Raw genomic sequence first — 22,534 nt, forward strand, 5'->3', positions numbered from 1 at the left:
AAACTAATCTACAACAGCAGTCTGTGTCTGATATAACGTAATTTACACTGACTTAAGTGTTAGTGCGTGACATGCAGGCTCTGCACGAACAGCGAACTACCAATCACAATCAATGTTAATCAATTTCTCAAACAACCAAAGCAAGCCCTGCTAGTCGACCACAATCTGAAATTTAGAGGAAGCAACATGCATGCATTATTAATATCATTCACTTTAGCCTGGATTAATTGTAGCCTATTGAATACAATGGTGTCATGTCAGTCAATCAGTGTATTTCTACCTAAATTCCCTCTCCAAAATCTCTTCAGAAGAGTAGTCACAGCGCTTACTTGCTTTGGTGTTTGTAAAGCATTAAAGTTAAAAAAAAAATGTCTTTACATTTTTATTAGTAACCGTGTTACCAAAATGTAGCACTTGAAGTCCCGGTTTGACCGGGACAGTCCCGATTTTAACTTGTGTTGACTTTGGGTCAAATTGACCCGTTTTCAATTTTTTTTATTTTTTTTCAAGTTTTATATCAGAAAATATGGGACGTAGAAATAAGTGCTGAAAATGTGTAGAAGAAAAATGTTACAATTTAAAACGTTGGAAAAAGCAAAAACAAACTATGGGCTCATAACGGATCTATAAGGCATTAGTTCATTTATTAATCAATAATACATTTATAAAGTCTTTACAGGGGAAGCTTTATTAGAGATTAGTGATGCAGATATGTGCAGTATTCCATCAATGTGCACACCGGACACAGGGATGGTGTTCTGGAAACAGCATCAATCATGGAGCTGGAGGTGTGTACAGTGTGTTTGTCCTGTCCAAAGTGTCTCATCCATGCTAATTGTTTGATTATCTGCACCAAAGGAAATGTCCCTTAAGCTCCGTCTCTCCAAATAGGTTTATGTCTTTCACTCAGTGTCTCCTCACAGACGGGAAACGCGAGACAAATTATTCCCCACGCTCCTCCTCAGCCAAGTGCTGATTTTTTCCAAACACTTTAGTGGAAACAAGCACGTGCTATCTTTTTTTAAATTTTAATATTGTACAGAGAGCTAGCAGCTTATCCACTGATTGGTTTGGATGTCTGTTTTTATGAGATAAGCTTTTCTGCTTTTAATCGAGGGATTAAAAATGTCTATCAGCAAACAGCTTCTGGACCGGATCCTGGAAACCTGTGATGAAAATGGACCATATATATGTGTGTGTGTATATATCATTTTAAAAAATTTTTTCAAAATGACTGTCCTTGCACATTGTTGAAATGCACAACAGTGTACAGAAGCAAAAGATGAAAGAAAAGCGATGCCTTAGCCGCTCTGAATTCAAATTCTCCTTGTAGCTTTATGGATTAATGACATCGCTATGGCTTCCTTCATCACTGAATAAATGGCTCTAATGAGAAATGGTTCGATGTGTGATCCTGTCTTTATCCCCCACTTGATCTCTCTTTCACTCTTTCATGTGTCAAACCACCAAAAGCGAGCTGACCGCCGCAGGTTTTAGATTGCAGTCATCTCTCTTGCTTTTATTGAACACATTGAACATTTCTGGTCCAGCTCATTAAGCCCCATCTGGATTCTATTGGACTCACTGTGTTCATACAGATATTATAAAGCCGGCTCTGCTAAAGGACAGCGGTTCCAAACGGCAGGCTTTGGATTGGAAATCTAGAAATCAACGCAACCAATATTAGAAGGAATGTTTGAAAAGCAGATGAGACAATAACAGAGAAACAGAGTCCAACAAACGACGAAAGGAGAAAGAAGATGAACTGGCTGACGTGGAGCTCAGGAAACCCAGAGAGGCAGAGAGACAGACACCGGGCTCATGTTACACCCCCCTCTCAAATGTTTGACTGGACAATAAAATAAAAAATAAAAAACATAACTTTTTAATTACATTTCTTTTAAATATATTAATAAATACAGTATGAGCACTGCTCATATTTTCCATACACAAGTAAAACACTTCATCACACCCTGCACTTGCCTTCAGGGGTGCCTGTCTCAACATACCTAAGGCGTAGGGTGCCTGTCTCCACCTACAGCATAGGGTGCCTGTCTCCACCTACGCCGTAGGGTGCCTGTCCACATACCTAAGGCGTAGGGTGCCTGTCTCCACGTACCTAAGGCATAGGGTGCCTGTTTCCACGTACCTACAGCGTAGGGTGCCTGTCTCCACGTACCTGCAGCGTAGCATGCCTGTCTCACGGCGTAGGGTGCCTGTCTCCATACCGAGGGTGCCTGTCTCCATAACCACGGGCGAGGGGCTGTCTCCATGTACCCACGGGCGTAGGGTGCCTGTCTCCATGTACCTACAGCGTAGGGTGCCTGTCTCCATGTACCTACGGCGTAGGGTGCCTGTCTCCATGTACCTACGGCGTAGGGTGCCTGTCTCCATGTACCTACGGCGTAGGGTGCCTGTCTCCATATACCTACCCAGGTCCTAAAATATTCAAGCAGAACAGAAGTGCGTTCAATAGTTAGTGAAATATTCATGGCTGCCTGACGGCTGGGCTAACAGTAAGCTGTTGTATATTAATATTAAACTTCAGACCACTTATTGTTCTATACATTTTCAGCACAGCACTCATTTCTAGGACTATATTATATTATTAATTTCCTCATCTTTAGATTTATCAGCATGGTGTTTATAGCTGGATTTATTCCCAGGCTTCTCAAGGAAAACGAGTGTGTGTGCGTGTGTGTGTGTGTGTGTGCGTGTGTGTGTGTGTGTGTGCGTGTGTTGTACACCACCTCATACCTTATTTATGACGTTTATGATGTCTCTGTCCTGGCTCCCCGGGCACAGAGGGTAAATGGAGAGATGGATGGGAGAAAGCAGAGAAAAAGGAAATGGGAGAATTACTCGAGATAGAAGCGGTGGCTTCAGGAGAAACCACGAGACGCCAGCAGACAAAGAGAAAGAAGAGCAGGAAGAAAAGGAGGAGCAGAGCAGTGGAGAGGTGATGCCCCGGAGGCTGAGAGCTGTCTCATTAACCACCCTGAACACACACACACACACACACACATTACACTGCCACAGCAATAATGATCTGTGTGTTCTCTGTGGAAATGATGCGAATGAGAAACTGTCTCTATCTGCCTGCATGATGATCCAATCAGATTCAAACTGAAAACGCTCACCGTGTTTCCTTGCAGCTCCGGTGTTTAAGCGGGCTCCAGCAGGCTCGAGTGACACATGCCTGTGTCTCGTAGCAAAAGGACTGTAATTCGGGAGTAGCACTGTGGCTTCTCCCCCAACAAACAGCACAAGGAATAGTCGGATTAAATGCATTCAAACAACTGATCCTGTCCACCCGCACCACCTGGAAAGCGAGAGCTATTGCTGGAGAACAGCTGAGGAACTTTTTGATACATTTAATCTATATTCATGTGCTAATGAAAGGGTTTATGCTAATGAGGCAGCAAGCGGCAACCGGCAGACATCAACTCTCCGCCCTACCTGCCCTCCACACTGCCCCGCACAGCCCAATCCCCCACGCTCACCTTAACGTGGATCAAAGTAAGTGTGTGTGTGTGTGAGATGAGAGAAGAAAAGCTCAGCGCTCAGACTTCAAATACACCCAGATGAACCCTTCCACCCCCCCCCCCCCCACACATACACACACACACACACACACACACACACACACACACACACACACACACCAGTGTTTGAATAAAAAGCTTTCTCAAAGAATCCACCTGAAAGTCCTCCACATACAGCAGGTCTCTGCTGTCAGCTCAGAGGGTTTCGGGCTGGACGTGTACCGATGACGCGCACGTGCGCAGCGATGACGTGAACGAGCCATCCGGCGGTGAGAACACAGAGCAGCATGCAGCAGGTTTAATCAACCGCTGCTCTGCTCTTATGTGAGGTTTTTTTTTTTTTCACCTTTATTTATTTTTAAAAAAGGCACAGTAAGTCATTAAGAACAGGTTCTTATTTGCAACTGCAGCCTGACAAGTGGCAAAGCCCCTTAGGGAAAGGGAAATAGGGCTAGAAGATGAAATAAGTACAGTTTAAATGGCATAAAATACAATTTAAAATACAACACAGACAACAGTTTTAATGATTTAGCCAAGAAATATAATAAAAGGTTTTTTCAAACTGGGCCCTCCTGAGTTCCTCAGCGTCCTTAAACCCTTGTACGCTTGGATCCCCAACAACTAAACACGTTACACACTGGACCTTTAAAAGGTGCCGTAGGTAGGATTGTGAAGATCCAGGACTTAGCCAAAGAATTTGAACATCGACAACTTCTCAGTCCCTCCCCCCCTTTCTGCTAGAGCCCAGAACGGTCTCCTAAGCCCCTCCCCCCACAAGGGAGAATGAACGTTCCCTGATTGGTGCATCTGAACAGGGAGCTGTGAATTTTTGCAAATCGCACTACAGGCTGTAGGTGGTGCCAGAGGAGCTGGATTTTTTTTTTTTAAATGACCTGCTTCATGTATTTCTACTGGAACATAGGGTCAGTTTAAGCAAATATGACAGAAAGTTTTAGTTTTAGAAGTCTTACCTACTGCACCTTTAACTTCACCACCTCAGATAAAGTCCCAGCTCACAGCCTCTCCCCCAGATAGATTTGGTTATCACTTTATTGTATTCCTTTAAGCTTAGTCATACTAAAGATCCTGGCTGGTTTCTATTCTATTTTAAAGCATATTATAATTTATCTAATCAATGATACCAGAAATGTTCTTTCTTTGTGGAAATATTAACGAGACTGTGCATTGTGTTTTCTCTTATTGATCAATATAATTAAGCATTGTAGAATTGCGTTAATGACAGAAACCGCTGAGACCGAACAGATACTGTAAGAAATATAAGCTTCTTTATTCAATCACAGTTACTGGAAAAGAAACTCCAACTATTTGCTAATGTAGAAAGGTTTCACTGAGCACACACTGAGGTGGGGACAGGGGCACGCACAAATCTAGCCAACAATACAAACACATCACGTCCTGCACACACAACAATGGCAATCTCTTAAAAACGTGCATCGGCAACAGAACTGCATTCAGAACTTTAGAAGAAAATATCAGTGGACAAAGGTGGCGAGCAGTCAAACAAAGAGGGCAAGGTAATGCTCATGGATATGGAGTACATCGCATCGTAGCAGCAACGGCACAATATGACATATACAACATGTTGGGGGCAGTTTTTAAAAAGGTGCTCTAAGCGATGTTGCGTGTTTTTTAGGCTACAACATTTTTTTTTTTGTCACATACAGCAAACATCTCCTCACTATCCATGAGCTGCCTGTCCCCTGAACACACTGTAAAAAAAAAAAAAAACACGGTGTCTGTAGACAGCCCAGGCTCCACAAACTGCAACAATAACAAGCTGCGCCAACCTGCACCACTAAACATAACATTTTAGCATAACATAACATTGAAGGGGACGGGATGAGGGAGGGGCGAGCTAGTCTCCGTTTTGTTTCACAATACTTCGAACGTCAAGAAGAAGTGACGTCACCCAACATCGCTTAGAGCATCTTAAACTTGTGCCATAAACCATCTCTTGCTACAGCACGCACACACACGCAGCACTTTCTTAGAAACAGCCAGCTTCACATGTCTGTTTCAATCCCAACATTCTTCTTAACAGCTGGAAAATTTCGGAGAAAAGTTAAGACACATTGCTGGGAATTTCATTTTAGTTAATCCTACGCAGCAACAGGCCTTCTTCATAATGGAAATGCAGTCAAATCGGACTGTCTACTACCTGGCGTACTCAATTCACTCTCCACTCAAAATTATAATAGTTATGGTTGTAATTAGTGCCAATTAGAGAGAAATCCTTCATTCATTCAGTAAAACCGATTCTTTGCCGCTGGGCACTGTGGAAACCCAAACACTTGGAAGAGAACAGTTTGAAGATATTCCATCACGAAATGCTCCATGGAATGAAATTCCACCTATGTCAGAAACAGTGATTACTGTGGCATTCATGAAAACTCTTGCTTGACAGTTCTCTTACACCAATCCTTTACAATGTCTTTAGAGGCTTAAAACTGTATAAATCTGAGCCAACATTAGAAGTGGGAGAGACGTGAAAAAGTAATACGGCGTGAATGATGGAAAATGTTGCTTTGGTTTTGGCTAGGTTCTGCAGACAATGGTGCACGGGATCAGACAGCTGGTAGGCAAACTAAGTCACACAGGTATCACGCACACAAGAGACACTGGACAAAGTCAGAAAACATTACAAATCTTGCTAGTCTAAAATCTTTTTTAGGATCTTCACAGAAAAGCTATATTGCATACTGTAAAAGGTAAAGAACCAGTGTTTGGACTTATATACGTAAAAAAAACATGTTATATATTATTTGCACATAAATAAATCTGCTGATTTAAGTTCTGGTATTTTCAGTAGAGACATAGCACTTTCACTTCTTTCATTAGGTACAGGAAATACCCTTTCCATTCATTAACGGCCGATGCCGCGGAGTTCTGACCCTGTGATTCAGTCTTTTGCAGTTCTAGCAGAAGTATCTATGTTGTCTGTGCTGGCCAAGGAAAACAGCGCTGGGCAAGAGTTCAGCAGTCTGCTCTAGGATTGGACGGATATGACAAATAACTGGACAAACTGTAACCCAACACTCCACTGTTCCAACAGACTGTCTGGAATAAGTCTTGTGTAGAAGTGTTAGGGTTAGGTTCTGCACATCAGAACATCTGCAAAGGGGCCCAGCAGGTTCTTGTTGAAGATGCACCGGACCCACACCAGGTAGGTGGTGAAGGGCTTGATGTTTTCTGAAAAGGTGTAGTTCTGCTGGGGGAGGATGTAAGGCATGTAGGTGTTCTCGCCCTGCTCCTGGATCCACACCTCGTACTTCACCTCTCTCACCTTCAGGTACTTCAGGTTCCACGGGATCTGCCAGGAGACGGTGAGTTTAGCCTCGTTAGGGGTCTGGACTAAGGTCTGACACTGGGCTTCTCTGACCCGGCCTGGGTGGACGGTGCTGGCCGACTTGGACTTCTTCGCGCTGGGCTTTGTCTTCATGCCCTCTTTGAGGACTTCCACGAAGGAAGGGATGTCCACCAAAGTGTCCTGGTAGATCCGGTAGAGCCACTCTGGGTTGCGGCAGCACAGGTGCCGAGGGACGTCTTTGCTCGCCAGTATTCGCTCTCGCTCCTCCTTCTCCAAGTGGGCGATGCCCCCTTGTTCCCAGGGCCTGTCTGGGTGGGTGATGGTGTTCTCCTCCTTGGTGTTCCTCCAGGAGACGTAATGAAGGTCCATGCCTGGGAGGGTGGCTAGGGTTTTGTACGGGGTGTACTGCTCTGGGTTCACTGCAAACGGGAACAGCTCCACCACGGCAGCTCCTCTGGGGAGGAAGAGAGAGGTGATCAGCTGAGCCCCATGCATACTGACCAACATGGAAGCCCCGCTGATCACCTGGACGATACCGGGGAAAGACTGCTCTTCCAGGGACACTGTGACCACTCTCATCTGGAACTCCTGGGCCAGCGCCATGATTAGCTCCGCTTCGTTCACGATCAGCCTTGTTGCTGAACGACTGAACACAACTATGTATTCGTCCCTTTTCTCTTTATTGTCTTCGGTATTCCCTCCTTCCTTCTCCATTTCCTCCCCCCTTGTGATGTTCATTTTCTCCATCAGAGCCCTGGCAAACTGCCGGATCTCATTTCCTGAGACCAGCATGTTGGCTTTGGGCCCCTGGGGTTGAACAAAACCGTACTGGTACCAGGTGGTCATCTTGGACAGGCCAACGTAAGATTTGGTAAAACACATGAGCTTGCCAAAGTTCCTCAGCTGCTCTTTGAGCAGCGGCTGCTTGCTGCTGAGAAGTCTGTAGAGGTCAAAGTGGGGGCCTTCAGCCCAGCCCTCCATAAAAACCAAACGCGCCTCGTCATCCAAGTCGGAATACTGCTTCATAGTATAGAAGGCTGGGATCAGGTCATCGTGGAACACGTGCATTAGGTTGTCTGGATTAAACCGGTTAAGGATTAGTGTCACATCGGGTACGAACACAGGCTTGGGCATGAACTTCAAAGCAGCCACTGGGAGCTCTAAAAAGTTAAAGTACTGGGTGTTGTGATCCTCTACCGAGGACAGGTCCAGCAGGGCAGGTTGGAAGCGCCTCGACCCCAGGTTGGGCAACATGACCGAGGAGTTGGAGTGGAAGAACACAAACTCCTCCGCCTCCGAGCAGTAGCAGAGGTAGTCGAAGCGGCAGATGCGGTCGGTGTGCATCTTGCCGGTGCAGACCATGCGGGTGCCGTGCTCCTGAAGAGCCTGCAGGGCGACGTGGTAGTCGATGTGGGCCTGCGAAAGCTCCTGGGACTGCCGTGTCATGTGCAGCTCTTCCTCCAGCAGGGCGGCGTGCTCACTCAGCTTGGAATACTTCCAAAGCAGAGCTGCGACGACGGAGACCAGCAGCCCGTTGAGAAGCGCGCCCACGCTCATCCTGCAGCCGGCCGCTGTAGTCCGCATCACTGCTGCCGCCGAGCCTCCTCTCCACTCCCACTGGCCTCCGACCTCAGAGGGAGGCGACGAGACATCCGCCGCCAAGCAACACCTTGGGAAAGGGAGAAGAGGGTGGAGCAGGGGGTGACCACAGGGGGAAAGGGGGAGGATAGGGCAGGGTAGGTGAGGAGAAAGAAAGACATATGGTTGAGAACAAATTAATTATTAAGCCAAACTTAGCCGCGTTCTATTTACCTCGCAACTCGTTTTTTTATTTGGTCAAAGTCGGAAATACGCCCCCTGACCTCGGATTTACGAGCTCGTAACTCGGACCCCGAGTTCAAAATCCAACGTGGCTGCCCCCTGTATCAACAGTTGTGAAAGCTGAAGTAACATAAAGTTATAAGCACTTCTGTTATTTGTGTCACTAAATCAGTCGTTCACACAGGCATGTCCAACTTCTATCTGTGGACATGTTGTTACGCTGTTTGCATGCACAAAAACGGCGTAATGCGTTGTTATCAACTGGTTGCTAACGATAGCTAACCGGGCTAGAGCTAATGAAAACAATGAAAATCCGACTTTTAAATAGAACGCATTCAACTCGGGTATAACGTCATTCCCAGTTGCGGCTTCCGAGTTCCGAGGTAAATAGAACGCGACATAAAACCATAACTAAGTCTTTAACCTGTTAACCTGTTAACAGGCATGTTCTGACATGATATATAATAGTATTTAACCACAAAAGTTCAAAGCTTTTGTCAATATGGACATGCTGTACATCGTTTGATTGGTAAAATTCTCTGCAATTCAATCATTCAGTTCATTTTACTGAAATCATTAGCACCAAAGCATTATTATTGATCTTAGTGCTCATGCTATTGGGAAATAAAAAAATAAATAAAAATAAATGATCAAGCTTCCCTACCTGTAGGCTGTCCTAAACGCTCATTCCTCGTCCATTCCTGGCTTATTTATATTCCTCTAGTCCGTAAGTGTCCACAGATCAAAAGTATAACAAGGTTTTTTCAGAAGAATTAATCCAGGTTATGAATATTGTCCTGTAGAATCCATGCTAATTGTCCGCTAACTGTCTGCTAACTTCATTAGCTGATCTCGTTCCGTCTGAAATAATATATTTCTCCTTGCCCTGCACCGTGTTGCTGGGTATGTTTGTTTTCCTCAGGTTGCTGCCTACACAATGAAACTATATCCACCTTTTTCTGTTTAGTTTTCACCCCAGGACAGCCCCCGACGTTCAGCAAGCGCTCCCACTGTGGAGCGTCAATATGCTGCGTCATCTCTCAGAGCAGCCAATTTAGAAAAAGCTGTCATTGGCTATCAACACGTCAATCATGGCAGTTGTAGCCAATCACATTCCCTTTCCAACGGTATATAGCACGATAGGAATATCCAATGGGAACCAGTCCAAATTAATGGGTAACAGACCTAAGCCCCGCCTCCCAGAGCCAGCATGCGCATACATGTGATTTATGAGAAAAAAATATGATCAACAGTGTTTGAATCAAGGGGGTAAGCTTCGCTTCAGAACTCGAGCCATCTATGGCGCCATTTTGTTGCTAACTGGCCATCACCTCCTGTTAGCATTCCGCTGACTGCCATTTTTTTTTTACGTCACTTGACTGCGAATAACTTTACATCAGAAATGTTTGAAGACTATTTGTCCGTTGTTTAGTTCCAAAGAAACACGACAATGTATAAAAGGCTTCATTACCTTGTACCTCACGTTATGGCTCCGTAGCAGACGTTTTTGTAAAAATAAGCTAACGATTGTGTCATAACCAAGTGACTTACTGTCGCATAGTAGAGGAATTACCATATAGTACAGGAGAAGCTCGCAGGCAGTTTCGACTTACATGAGCTGTTTAGGTTTAATTACTAATGTTAACTAGCATGTTAGCAATAATTGCTAACATATGATAACATAAGTGCTTATGTTATCTCCTTACATACACACTCTCCGTATCTGTAAGATTGGGAATGATTGAGATTTCTCTTGGCACAGCTACCAAAAGACTTCCAACTTTCAGACACGTTGCTCACGTCACATTCTCTCAGTTGGAGGCTGCGCAGTAAAGCTGGCCATCACCGGAAAAGTGCTTCTAATAGCCTTCACTGGTCTCCGTCCAGAGCAACGGGGTCTATTGGTCCATGTTATACTGTCTATGGTTTGAATGAATGTAAAAAGGTTTTCTAATAGCATAGAATTGAGTAAAAGCATTTAGCAACATTTGGTCACTTGGAGAAGTTTTGGAGAGGTTTTGGCACACCAGTGACATCTGTTATACCAAATACTGAAAACTCCCTAGCTTCCATTAGGTTAGGACTAGAGTTCTGAAACGTTATATAGGTGTTCTTGACAAGGTGTAGAAGGTTTGTGTTGTGTCCTGCATAGTGTGGCACAAGGTATTTTTTTTATATTTTTTTAGACTGGACCAAAATAACTATTTTGAACCATGTTTGAACTGCTGTAGTGTATGTTCTGTTTTAATCACATGCTAATCAAGCACATGTCCATAAAGTAGAAGAAATTAGGTTTCAAATGATGCCTCATACATGTATTTTGGCCTTACAGTTCTTCTGTTATAAGCTTTTCCCTTTGGGAATGAGAAATAGGCGAAAATCAGGCAAAAGAGGTGGATGTTAAAAGGAGATAATACAGCTTTCAGGTTCATACTTGTATTTTGTGATTCTACTAGAACATGTTTACATGCTATAATGTTTAAAAAAAAACAACAACACTTATTATAATACTGGCCTTGGAAGCTGCTCCTGTATTCCCCCTCTGTCTGAGCGCCTGTCACTTTAAGCCCCCTCCAGATAAAAGCCCAGTCTGCTCTGATTGGTCAGCATTTCCGGATCTCCAGAGTCTCTGCTGTCGCTGGAGCACTGCAGTGTTTTACCATTGCACATTACACTGCTATATATACTAGCAGCTAGCTAGTGATTTTTTGCCTGCATGCACGTTTTTGTAAACTAAAACAGAGCAGCTTATATTGGAGAGCAACAAGTCGGGGGACTGCCCTCTCTGCTCTCTGTCTGCTCAGCTGCTATCCTGCTGTGCTGCAGAGCCTCTGCTATGCCCTGCCTTGGGCACACCTTTTTTTTATTGATAATGGAGCTTTCTGAACGGTCTGTGAAATAGATGACGCAGTGATACGTTGGTTCTTCGTTGGTTCTTCGTTGGTTCTTCGTTGGTTCTTCGTTGGTCTTATGACCTCATAAGGAGCAAGATTCCAGATCGGGCCATCTGAGCTTTCATTATCTAAAAGGCAGAGCAGGACACCCAGGGCTCGGTTTACACCTATCACCATTTCTAGCCACTGGGGGACCATAGGCAGGCTGGGGGAACTCACATTAAGGTTAAAAAAAAATTCATGCCATGGTACCTTTAATATTGTATTAATTACCTTATCACCAGTGCAGGAGAAAAGAAAAGAGCACTTGTATAATTACCAAATCAATAGTCAAGCCTACAGTATAATGCTGCAGTGCTCTTTATGAAAGCGACACCACGCAGTGCTGCAGTGCTCTTTATGAAAGCGACACCACGCAGTGATTCATGAGAGCAGGTTCTGCTCTCACCTTTGGGAGTAGTGGGTATTTACCTTGACAAACCGATGAGACATTTTCCTAACCTTACATCCCCTTGTCACCCTCCCTGGATATGTCAAGACAAATTAAACCGTGAGGAGGCACAGAGAACAGAACAACTCTACTCATCTGCATACTGAGGGAACAAGTGAGTCATTGAGAGAGTCCAAATCAAAGCAACAGCTAACTGCCAGCAGCTGGCTGCAAACACCAGCCAACTAGCATGCTAAATACCCATCTAAGGGCTGGATTAACCTACGGCAAAGGTTCCACGCACATTCATTACTCACATTTTACTCCTCGCCACACACACACACACACACACACAAACAAACCAACTCCTTCTCCTCTTTCTGTCGGACTCTCTCTTGGGGCAGTAAGATTAATAACTCACTGAACTTCTGTTACGGCTCTGGCTTTGTCTCAATGCTCCCGCTCATGTCCACCGTTTCATTCTATTCTCAGTTACTGTCTTAAGGCCTTTACACACCGGGGGTGTGACATATAAACACAGGTAGGGCTGGGTATCGTTCAAAAATGTTCAATACCGCTACCGATACCAACACCGTGATGTTTATTTTGTGTGTGGTTTTTTTGAACAATGACAAGCCGGAATGAAAACAAGCCGAACTGAAATAGGAGTAGAAGTAAAAAGTCTGCTGTAAAATAATTTGAGTCATAAAGACTGCCATCTTGGTTTGGACTACTGCGTCTGTGTTGTTGTGTTATAATCCCCATTATCACGTTGTGATTGGTTGATGGCTTTATTTAGTCATCTTTTTTTGCTGCGCAATATTCTGCATTAAAGTATGACAAAAACAACCGTTAAAAATAAAAAATGACTTGCGTAAAAACTGCCGCCGGTGTGTGAAGGCCTTTAGTTCTCTCTCTCTCTCTCTCTCTCTCTCTCTCTCTCTCTCTCTCTCTCTCTCTCTCTCTCTCTCTCTCTCTCTCTCTCTTCTGCAGAGCAGCAGAGTCCCTGGGCTATTTCTGTCATCCCAACAAGTACAATATGTCACTGGCAACAGGGTCACTCTTTGTGATGAAACTCAGTGAATGCACATGGGCACAGTATGCACAATTCACAAAGCAGCTGCTCCGCAGAAGAGAGGACAGTGTCAACTGAAAAGACGAGAGTCTTAAAATGCATATACAAAGTTAATAAGTCTCACAGTCGGAACGCTGAAATACGAGCTATTCCCTTCTTTAGGTAAACGACAATTGCACTCGACAGTGATCAAATCCACAGAGCACTTTGCATCTCACATGCAGCCGTCTTTACAATGTGAACTGAATGCTGGGGAAGCTGTTGGACAAGTTAAAAGAGAACTCACTCGCAGCCTGTTAAAAGTTGCAAAAGCACAGCACTTTCATGGTCTGTGATGAGGGTAAAAAGATCATATGTTAGATCATGCGTACAAGTAAGGACTAAAACCATAACACTGTTAAAATAGTTCTAAACTATTTAATTTTTTATAATTTATTGACTATTTGAGGATTCGGAAAATCGTGACCCATCCCTGAACGTTTCAAGCAGGTGAATAGGGCTAAATCTTTTTAACCTACTGCGTGAGCAGTCTCTGTTTTTCCTGCATGCCTCTACAATGTGCAACGTTAAACAGCCAATCGCAGACATTATTAGATCTTGGTAGAAGTGTGCTGCGTTTTGATTGGCTCACTGACGCTGATGAGATTTTCTCCTCCTAGGTCTGGAAATTGGGTATTGAATGACAAGGCCTTTTTCCATTCTCGAATACTAAGGAGGCAATTCAGTCGGTGCCTAAAAAGTATCGAATTCAGCACCCAGCCCTGCAGGTGATTCACCGTGAACTCACCTGTGGTGAGTCACAGGTGCCGGACATCTAAAGATCCGTTTACCACACTGAGCATGGAGAAAAGGAACAAAATCTGAGAATTGTCTGAGGAGGACAGACAGAAGATCGTAGCCAAACTTGGACAATCTCAAGGCTCCAAGTCCATGCTTGGTGCTTTGGTGTTGCTTTAAAAAAGGCCCATTGTACTGTAGCCAACCTCCCTCGAAGAGGACGCAAGACAAAAGCTGACCAAGGTTTTAGCGGAGGATTGTTCGAAGAAAGGGACAACTTGGACAACTGCAAAAACAGATTCAAGCTGACTGAATGCGATCATCGGTTCCAAATTTAAGACGCGCAAGTTTGGGTTCCTGTAGCAACCACCGTACCTCAAGGCTTGTTGCGCTGCAGCCATGGAGCGTAGTAAGCGGCGCTCTAGAGTGGCTTTATTTTACGCTGAAAAGGCTCGGTAAAACTGTATATCACGACTGAACCAAAACAAAATGTTCCTCTTATCTGAGAAATAAGCATGTGACCCGTTTCAACTCCACCCCTCAAAAAGAATGGGAATCCATAAGAACCGGGATCAAAATGAAGAATTGGAATTGAAATCGAAATGGTTCAAACCAAAACGATGCCCAAATCTAATGATGAATCAATTATTAAAATGCGCTGCACTTTCATTTGCTGTCCATTGACTAATAAATGAGTTTACTCATCATGACTGGAGCTCTACGCTGGACCTGGATTTGAGAGGTGGAGACAACAAACCCTCCTTTTGTCCCCGTCTCTTGTGTTTTTGTGGCCACCTCATTAGCATGCCAGGTCCAGACAGAGCAGGCACACAGCTGCATGCAGCGGGCTATGTTGTGGTGCCCTCAGCATGGCTTTACCTAGCCCAGACTGTCCACAGCCAAGCCTCGGACATGGCTGGGAAAACCGCCTCCGGTCAGATAGGACACAAAAGGGATGTATATTGGTTAGCTGTTGTTACATAAGAAACCATGTGTTGGTGGATGAGAGACAAAATCAAGATCCAGAACAAGAAAAGGAAATGAATCTGGAGAAGGAGAAACTCCAGTGCACTTTAAAATTCTAAAGAGAAAGCAATGCAGCCCATAAAGACAGCCAGGAAAAGATTTGTCTACACTCTGCATAATGTCGTTTTTAGGGCTGTGTATTGGCACGAATCTGGCGATACGATACGTATCACGATACATGGGTCACGATTCAATATATTGCGAAATATTTCGATACTGTGCGTAAGGCGATATTTTTTTTTTCTCCATTTTAAACATTCAGAACAGACAGACAGACTTGAATAATCACCCACCTCCAACCCCCATTGTGTTTGTTTTTTTAAGTATAATTAAAAAAAAACTAATATTTCAAAAAAGACATGATGTTTATAAAAGTCAAAGAAGTTGACTTTAGGTAAACAATTCAGTACACAGAAAATCAAACAAAAAGTAAGCCAAAGTTCAGCCATCGCTACATTGTTAGCTTCTAGCAAAAAGTTAGGCACTGTTAGGCATTGTTAGGCAAGGACACTAGTGGTGCGTCTCAGCATAGCCATATAGCGGTAGGGGGTTTAAACACAACATAAACCACTGTCTTACATTTTTTTTAAATTCATATTGCCTTTTTGAAAATCGATACAGTATTGCTAAATAAAATATTGCAATTCTCAAGTGTATCGATTTTTTCCTTACACCCCTAGTCGTTTCCAGTGGATGTGAATATATACTGGAGGGTCGCCTCAGGCTGTCTAATGGCAGAGACAGGGGTTAGGTTTACGCCACTCACTGGGAATCCTCTCCCTGCACACTGGCTTCCACTGCGTGGCCGTGCTCTCTGCAATTTGTCCGAGCCAAGCTTTGAAATGTCAAAGCCAAGGCAGTGCAGCACGCACACAACCCCCTCATCTGCCTTGGCACATGGACAGGCTCCAGACAGAGAGCCGCACAACACCGGGCTCTTTAAAACACGCAGAAACCGGAGGAAGCTAAAGGACGCCTCTGTATGTCTCTGTGTGTGTGTGTGTGTGTGTGTGTGTGTGTGTGTGTGTGTGTGTGTGTGTGTGTGTGTGTGTACCTGTTTTACTATATTTGTGGGGTCCAAAACCCAGAGAATACAGTATACTTGTGGGGTCTGCACAGCCTTGTGGGGACCAAAATGTAGGACCCCACAAGGTTAAAGGGCTGTTTGAGGGTTAAGACTTGGTTTTAGGATTAGGGTTAGAATTAGGTTAAGGTTAGGGTAAGGGTTAAGGTTAGGCATTTAGTTGTGATGGTTAAGGTTAGGGGCTAGGGAATGCATTATGTCAATGATGGGTCCCCACAAAGATAGTAAAACAAACGTGCGTGTGTGTGTGTGTGTGTGCGTGCGTCCGTGTTCAGCAGTGTGAAGGAGCGAGCAGAGACTCTGCCCGAGAAGAAAACTGTTCAGATCAGGAAAAAAGGTCACAGCAGTTCTAAATATAATCAGATGTTAGATGGGCTCCACCTGCTGAGCTACTCTAACACTAGGGAATGGTCTCATCTCCATATTGTATTTCTGAGTATGCGTGTTATTAAGCCACGGTAAGCGTCTGGGTCCAGACCTCTGGTGGGTGATGGCGCAGTGGCTATGACCCATGCCTCGGGTGTGGGAGCCCTGGGTTCAATTCCCACTGAGATACATCAACCAATGTGTCCCTGAGCAAGACACTTAACCCCTGGTTGCTCCAGAGGCGTGTGGCCTCTGACACATATAGCAATTGTTAAGTCGCTTTGGATAAAAGCATCCGCTACATGACATGTAAAGTAACCTCTCTAGTCACAGGAACAGAAATCGGCTGCAGCCATCTTGGTTGTTTTGCGAGCCAAAAAATTACGGCATCACATATTTTGCGCAAAGTGCAAGTTGTCAGTCATCGTCCAAAACCCACCCCATAGGAGATAAATAGTTCCGATTGGCCCGACCCGGGTCTGGAAATCTGTCTGAATGGGAGTAGGTTTCCCTCCTGATGCGGCAGCCCCCCCCCCCTCCCACTAAATGCCGGGATCGCACCAGTTAACAAAGTGATCCTTCTCAAATCCACTCTCAACAGAACGGATCTCTCTCTCTCTCTCTCTCTCTCTCTCTCTCTCTCTCTCTCTCTCTCTCTCTCTCTCTCTCTCTCTCTCTCGTTAGCATGTGTGGTTGCTGTGGAGACACCGAGCAGCCCAGTGGTGTGGTGGAAGGTGGTGCGGGGGGGGTGGGGGGCCACACTAGAGAGTCTTATGCTTGTTAATGAGAATGGTGGAAAGCCAAAGCCACGGGAGGAGTGGCGGCGCATTGCCCCCCCCACCCCAACCCATCCACCCCCTCCTGGTGTTCATCACTCGCAGTCCCCTCTCTCTGGAGATACTCTTCCCTCCTCCCCTACGTTCCTTCTCCTACGGAGTGCCCTGACATGCCTCTTCAAAAAAGAGAAATAAAAAGGAAGAACATTAACTGTAGCCTATCGCTGAAGTCCTTTTTTTTTTTTTTTCTTCCTCCCTCCCTCCGCCTGCTTTTTTTTTCCCCTCCGGCCACTTGACTGCTGATCTCCTCTGGCCGTGATGATGATGATGATGATGATGATGATGATGTGGCCCGTCAGCTCGGATCAAGCAGCTCGGTGCTCAGCGCTCGGCACTGGGGAGAACGAATGGCTCAGCAGCCATAATCTGGCTGCATAAAGACAAGTCTCATACCCTCTCTCTCATTGTGCATCTCACACACACACACACACACACACACACACACACACACACACACACACACACACACACACACACACACACACACACACACACACACACACACACACACACACACACTTCATAAATGTATTGCAATGCCATCCAGTCTGGCGGTGAAACATAGGCTGTCTGCTTCATAATGTCTGCCAGCGAGTGTCCGAAAAAGCCCCTGGTCTGTGCGAGACACACGGTGTGTCCATCATCTCGCCCGTTCTGAACCGAGACTCATTAGCCGCCTGACCGACAGCCTGCCACTAAATAACGTGTCGGGCCTTCTCTGTGTCGTTTGCTAACAGCGAGCAGATATGAGGCCGAGGCTGCCCGCCACCACCACATTATGCCGTCTCCTCTCCCAAGACACAAAGAAAACCGAGGCTGGTGTGGACGATCCGCACACGAGTGCTGCACGATATGAGGAAGATGTGCGATAACGTTGTTGAATATCCCGATGACGATATTGCTTGCGATAAAAAATAAAGTCCTACATTTCTGCTGCTTTCGGTATTCTGCTCAAAACTTCGTACCACACACATTGCTTGTTGAATTTTAAACACGTGAAAGAAAATCATTTCCATCGTTCTTTTATTGAATAAAGTGAACGTTGATTAGAATATGAAAAGGCAACACTTAAAAAGAATGAAAATTACATTTTAAAGTGCAGTTTTCTACTGATTTTTTCCTTTCATCCAAACACAAAAAATGTCAGAGTGTCTTTCGCGATGTGACCTAGCTCCTTATGACCTCATAAGGAGGAGATTCCAGATCGGCCCATCTGAGCTTTCATTTTCTCAAAGGCAGAGCAGGATACCCAGGGCTTGGTTTACACCTATCGCCATTTCTAGCCACTGGGGGACCATAGGCAGGCTGGGGGGGGGGAACTCATACTAATGTTAAAAAAACCTCATAAAGTGAAATGTTCATGCCATGGGACCTTTAAATGCTCCTGTGTAAGTCATAAGTCTCCCAAACCTTCTGAACGTATGTGAAGGAGTTGTGCTGCTCCTGAGTTTTTCCTCAACAATAAGAAAGTTTGGCTGCACAGCATGCTAGTCAGCTTTAAGAAGGTTCAAATGAATTACCACAAAGAGAATTATTGCCACCCATAAAGGGTGAATCTGAAAAGAGAGCTTCTTATCTAGACGAAGCCTCTGGCAGTGGTGATCTCCTTGTTCCTCACACCCCGGGCAGGATAAATATAATATATCTGTATAAATAAACTAAAGTCAGTTAGAAACCTGAATCTTTAGACGGAGCAAGTGGATTATTACCAACAGCTCTTTATCCCACGAGGTGAATGAATGGCTGCATTCCATTTAGGAGAGGTCCTGGTATTAAACCATTACTGATGGCTGCATTCCATTTAGGAGAGGTCCTGGTATTGTGCATGCTGACTAGGGCTGGGAAAAAAATCTATTTGATTGAAAAATCAAGTTGGTAGGTCAAATCGATTCATATTTTCAAAAATAAAAATAAAAAATCCAAATACAGTATAAATAATTTGGATGTTTAACAATCTTTGTTGCACACTGCACAGTGACTTTTCACTTAGAGAAAGGGTTTGCCTTTGCAATTTTGTTTATGTTGCTGCACTAATTAATTAAATACAATAAATATATATTTTTAAAATATATTTACAGTTTGCAGTTATTTTGTTTTAAATGGAAGGGAGGAGGAAAACGAATCAAATCGTAAATCGAGTTTTTTATTTTTTTAAAAATCGCTGATTTTTTTAGGGAAACAAATCGCCCAGCTCTAATGCTGACTCACTGAAATAGCTTACTGGGACACTTGATGGAACTGAGCCATGTTAAGGTTCTCAATTTCAGCTGTGCTTTTCCTACTATGACAAGTGGTTTCAGGGCCACAATGGGCCCTTCACACTTTGACAAGTGATACAAAAAGGTGAGATTGATGTTTGATCAGAGTTTCAGTGTTTTCAAACTGTATTTTTTTTTTGGTCTACAATAAAAAATAACTGGGTTATTTTGCAAATGTATATCTGGGTAACTTGAGCACAGCCACTCCCACTCAGTGGATGAGACCGTCCCAAATAGAGCTGGGCAATATATTGATATTATATCGATATCGTGATATGAAACTAGAAATCGTCTTAGATTTTGGATATTGTAATATCGTGATATGACATAAGTGTTGTCTTTTCCTGGTTTTAAAGGCTGCATTACAGTAAAGTGATGTCATTTTCTGAACTTACCAGACTGTTGTAACTGTTCTATTATTTGCCTTTACCCACTTAGTCATTATATCCACATTACTGATGATTATTTATCAGAAATCTCATTGTGTAAATATTTTGTGAAAGCACCAATAGTCAACACTTCAATATCGTTGCGGTATCGATATCGAGGTATTTGGTAAAAAATATCGTGATATTTGATTTTCTCCATATCGCCCAGCCCTAGTCCCAAATAGGGCTAACAGACATCCAACAGCCCAAAACACTCACGCGCACCAGAGACAGAACCAAAACAAGAAAACATGGAACTAGACATCAATTTCAAACTCAGGAAATCAAACAATGGGGTCACCCGATGCATATAAACAGACAGAGCCAGCCTTGGATCAGCTCGTCATCAGATGCACCTCTTTTAGTCCCGTGCTGGGCTCGCTGGGTCAGGAATCCTGCTGAGCACGGTCTGACTCACTGAAGGTTTCAGGTGCACGCACAGCAGCTTGGACATCTCTCTGCAGATGTGTTTATGTGCACCTTTGGGGTGGAGTATACTGTACACGATGCATAATCTGTTTTCTAACAAAGCACTGGAGCCCACACTGAGTGGGAGCGAGTCCGCTGTGACACACAACTCTGCTCGGCGTTGATGGGATGTGGAAAGACACGAATACCAGTGATCTTAGAAACAAAACTGCAGACATTTAAGACTCGAGAGTATTCACAGAGGGTGATCCAAACTCATCTGTCTGCACAGGTCCGCACTTCAGTTTTGTGGGAAAGAAAGGCTTTAAATGAACGAACTACTCCAAAAAAGATCCTAAGTACGACGGGGTCTGCAACACCAGACCTTACACACCTTTCGAAGAGGGCAGGGAAGACTAAAGAGACTGACAAATGAAATCAAAAATTGCACATGGTGATGTAATTAACATGCAACGACATTTCACAAATACGTACAGCAACTACTTCCTAAAGTGAGCCAGTGTAGCCAATCCATGCGCTGAATGCAGCATATATATTGGAAACAAATAGGACTAACACTCATTCAACTCTATCGACTAATCGATTAGTTGATTTACATCGACAGATCTGTAAATCTGAGTTTCTCCGCAAAGAGTCATGCACCACTTTAATTCTTGTGTTTACCAGAGATGTGCTCGTACGTTTCTTGGAAATAAGTCATTCAGCATTGAAAAAGCATAAAACCTGACTAATCGACTAAAGAAATCTAAGTTGACTAAGACCAAAACGACCGATTAGTCGACTAATCGACTAAGAGGGAGCAGCCCCAGAAACAACAGGATACAGAGGCTAATGCAACAGCCAATCATAATTCTGGGATCAACATCATCAGTTGTCACTTCAGGGTGTTTTCCTTAAGAATACAACAAACTCCAGGGACTGGATGAAAAAGTGTCTATGGTGGTATTTTCATATTCTGTGTGTATATATATATATATATATATATATATATATATATATATATATATATATATATATATATATATATATATATATATTAGAGCTCCCTGCCTGCTCACACTGAGGAAGGATCATTGTTCTTAAACCCTCACCTTCTATAACCTTCCAATCATCACATGTTACTGTCACACACCGGGAGCAGCTGCATCACGCAAACATCATTCTACTTACATTTTTTATTTCTGGATAAGAACTGAACTGCATGTTAAAGCAGATATCCACAGAATACAGTTGCTATTATCAAACTGAAGAAAGGACTGTCACCTCGATACATAGCTCCGTCTGCCCGCCCGCCCAACACAAACACAGCCCATCATCATTACCATTGACATATGATCATTACCGTGGCTCTTTGGTGAAACAGCATACAGGTTGGGTCGGCGCTAGCGTTAGCTCTCCTCCTGCAGCGCCACGGACGGTGCCGAGCGCCGGGCAACACAAGCCATGCAGCGGGACACAACAGCAGAGCAGAGCCGAGACTGGCAGCACACCAGCGGTGGCTCTTCTCGGCGCGGCTCCTCTCGCAGCTCCTCTCGGTGCTGCTGTTTCCGGAGACGGGCTAATAGTCCAGCTGCGAACCGGCAGAGAGACCATAGACAGTATATAAACGAGAGAGACAGAGCAGCTGCCGCCGGATACCGTCCACTCTGCTGGTAGGCTCCAGTCTCCGCCTACCGCCGAGGAAGATCCCGCGCTCCGATCTCGCGATGACACTCACCCCGCTATTGATAATTATAGGCTATGCATATTTACCTCATACATTCCACAAAGTAGAACTCTTCATTTACAATGTCATGTCAGCTAGCATGTTGTTATCAGCTGAATGGTGAAGCTCTCTGTACAGACAAAATAAAAATAGCATAGCAATGATCAAACTTATACCATACCGTACATTACATTAAAACATAAATACATATATTAGACCCAGAATGCACTGTGATCAATAAGCTGATCATTTAGGGGAAACAACATAAAACATTTTCTATATTTTTAGATGTCCTCCATCAACCAAACTCCATGTGAATGACCACCAGAGAAGCAAGCTGGAAGTCCTACACTGTATAATGAAAGCAGCGTGCACAGTGACGCATCAAACACAAGGCAACACTCCCACCTGGAGTTCAGATAAAGAAAAGCACGCAGCACTGTGGCGAGGATGACATCATAAGCCTGCATGAATATTAACGAAGGCATCAGCTTCAGGTCACACCTGTGGTTAGACCCCCAACACCTACAGA

At 44.2% G+C, this 22,534-nt stretch overlaps 1 protein-coding gene across 1 annotated transcript; it reads right to left on the reverse strand.

Annotated features, from left to right (window-relative positions):
* Positions 1-5,420: 5,420 nt before the first annotated feature.
* Positions 5,421-21,980, reverse strand: pomgnt2 (protein O-linked mannose N-acetylglucosaminyltransferase 2 (beta 1,4-)). The gene is made up of 2 exons (XM_028580300.1): positions 21,640-21,980; positions 5,421-8,542 (listed from the first exon to the last, which is right to left on the reverse strand). Exons 1-2 carry the CDS (start codon positions 21,888-21,890, stop codon positions 6,655-6,657), a joined length of 2,139 nt encoding a protein of 712 aa, XP_028436101.1. The 5' UTR covers positions 21,891-21,980; the 3' UTR covers positions 5,421-6,654.
* Between the last annotated feature and the right edge of the window lie 554 nt (positions 21,981-22,534).

This window comes from Perca flavescens, chromosome 6 (assembly GCF_004354835.1).
Source record: "Perca flavescens isolate YP-PL-M2 chromosome 6, PFLA_1.0, whole genome shotgun sequence".
Classification (NCBI taxonomy): domain Eukaryota; kingdom Metazoa; phylum Chordata; class Actinopteri; order Perciformes; family Percidae; genus Perca; species Perca flavescens.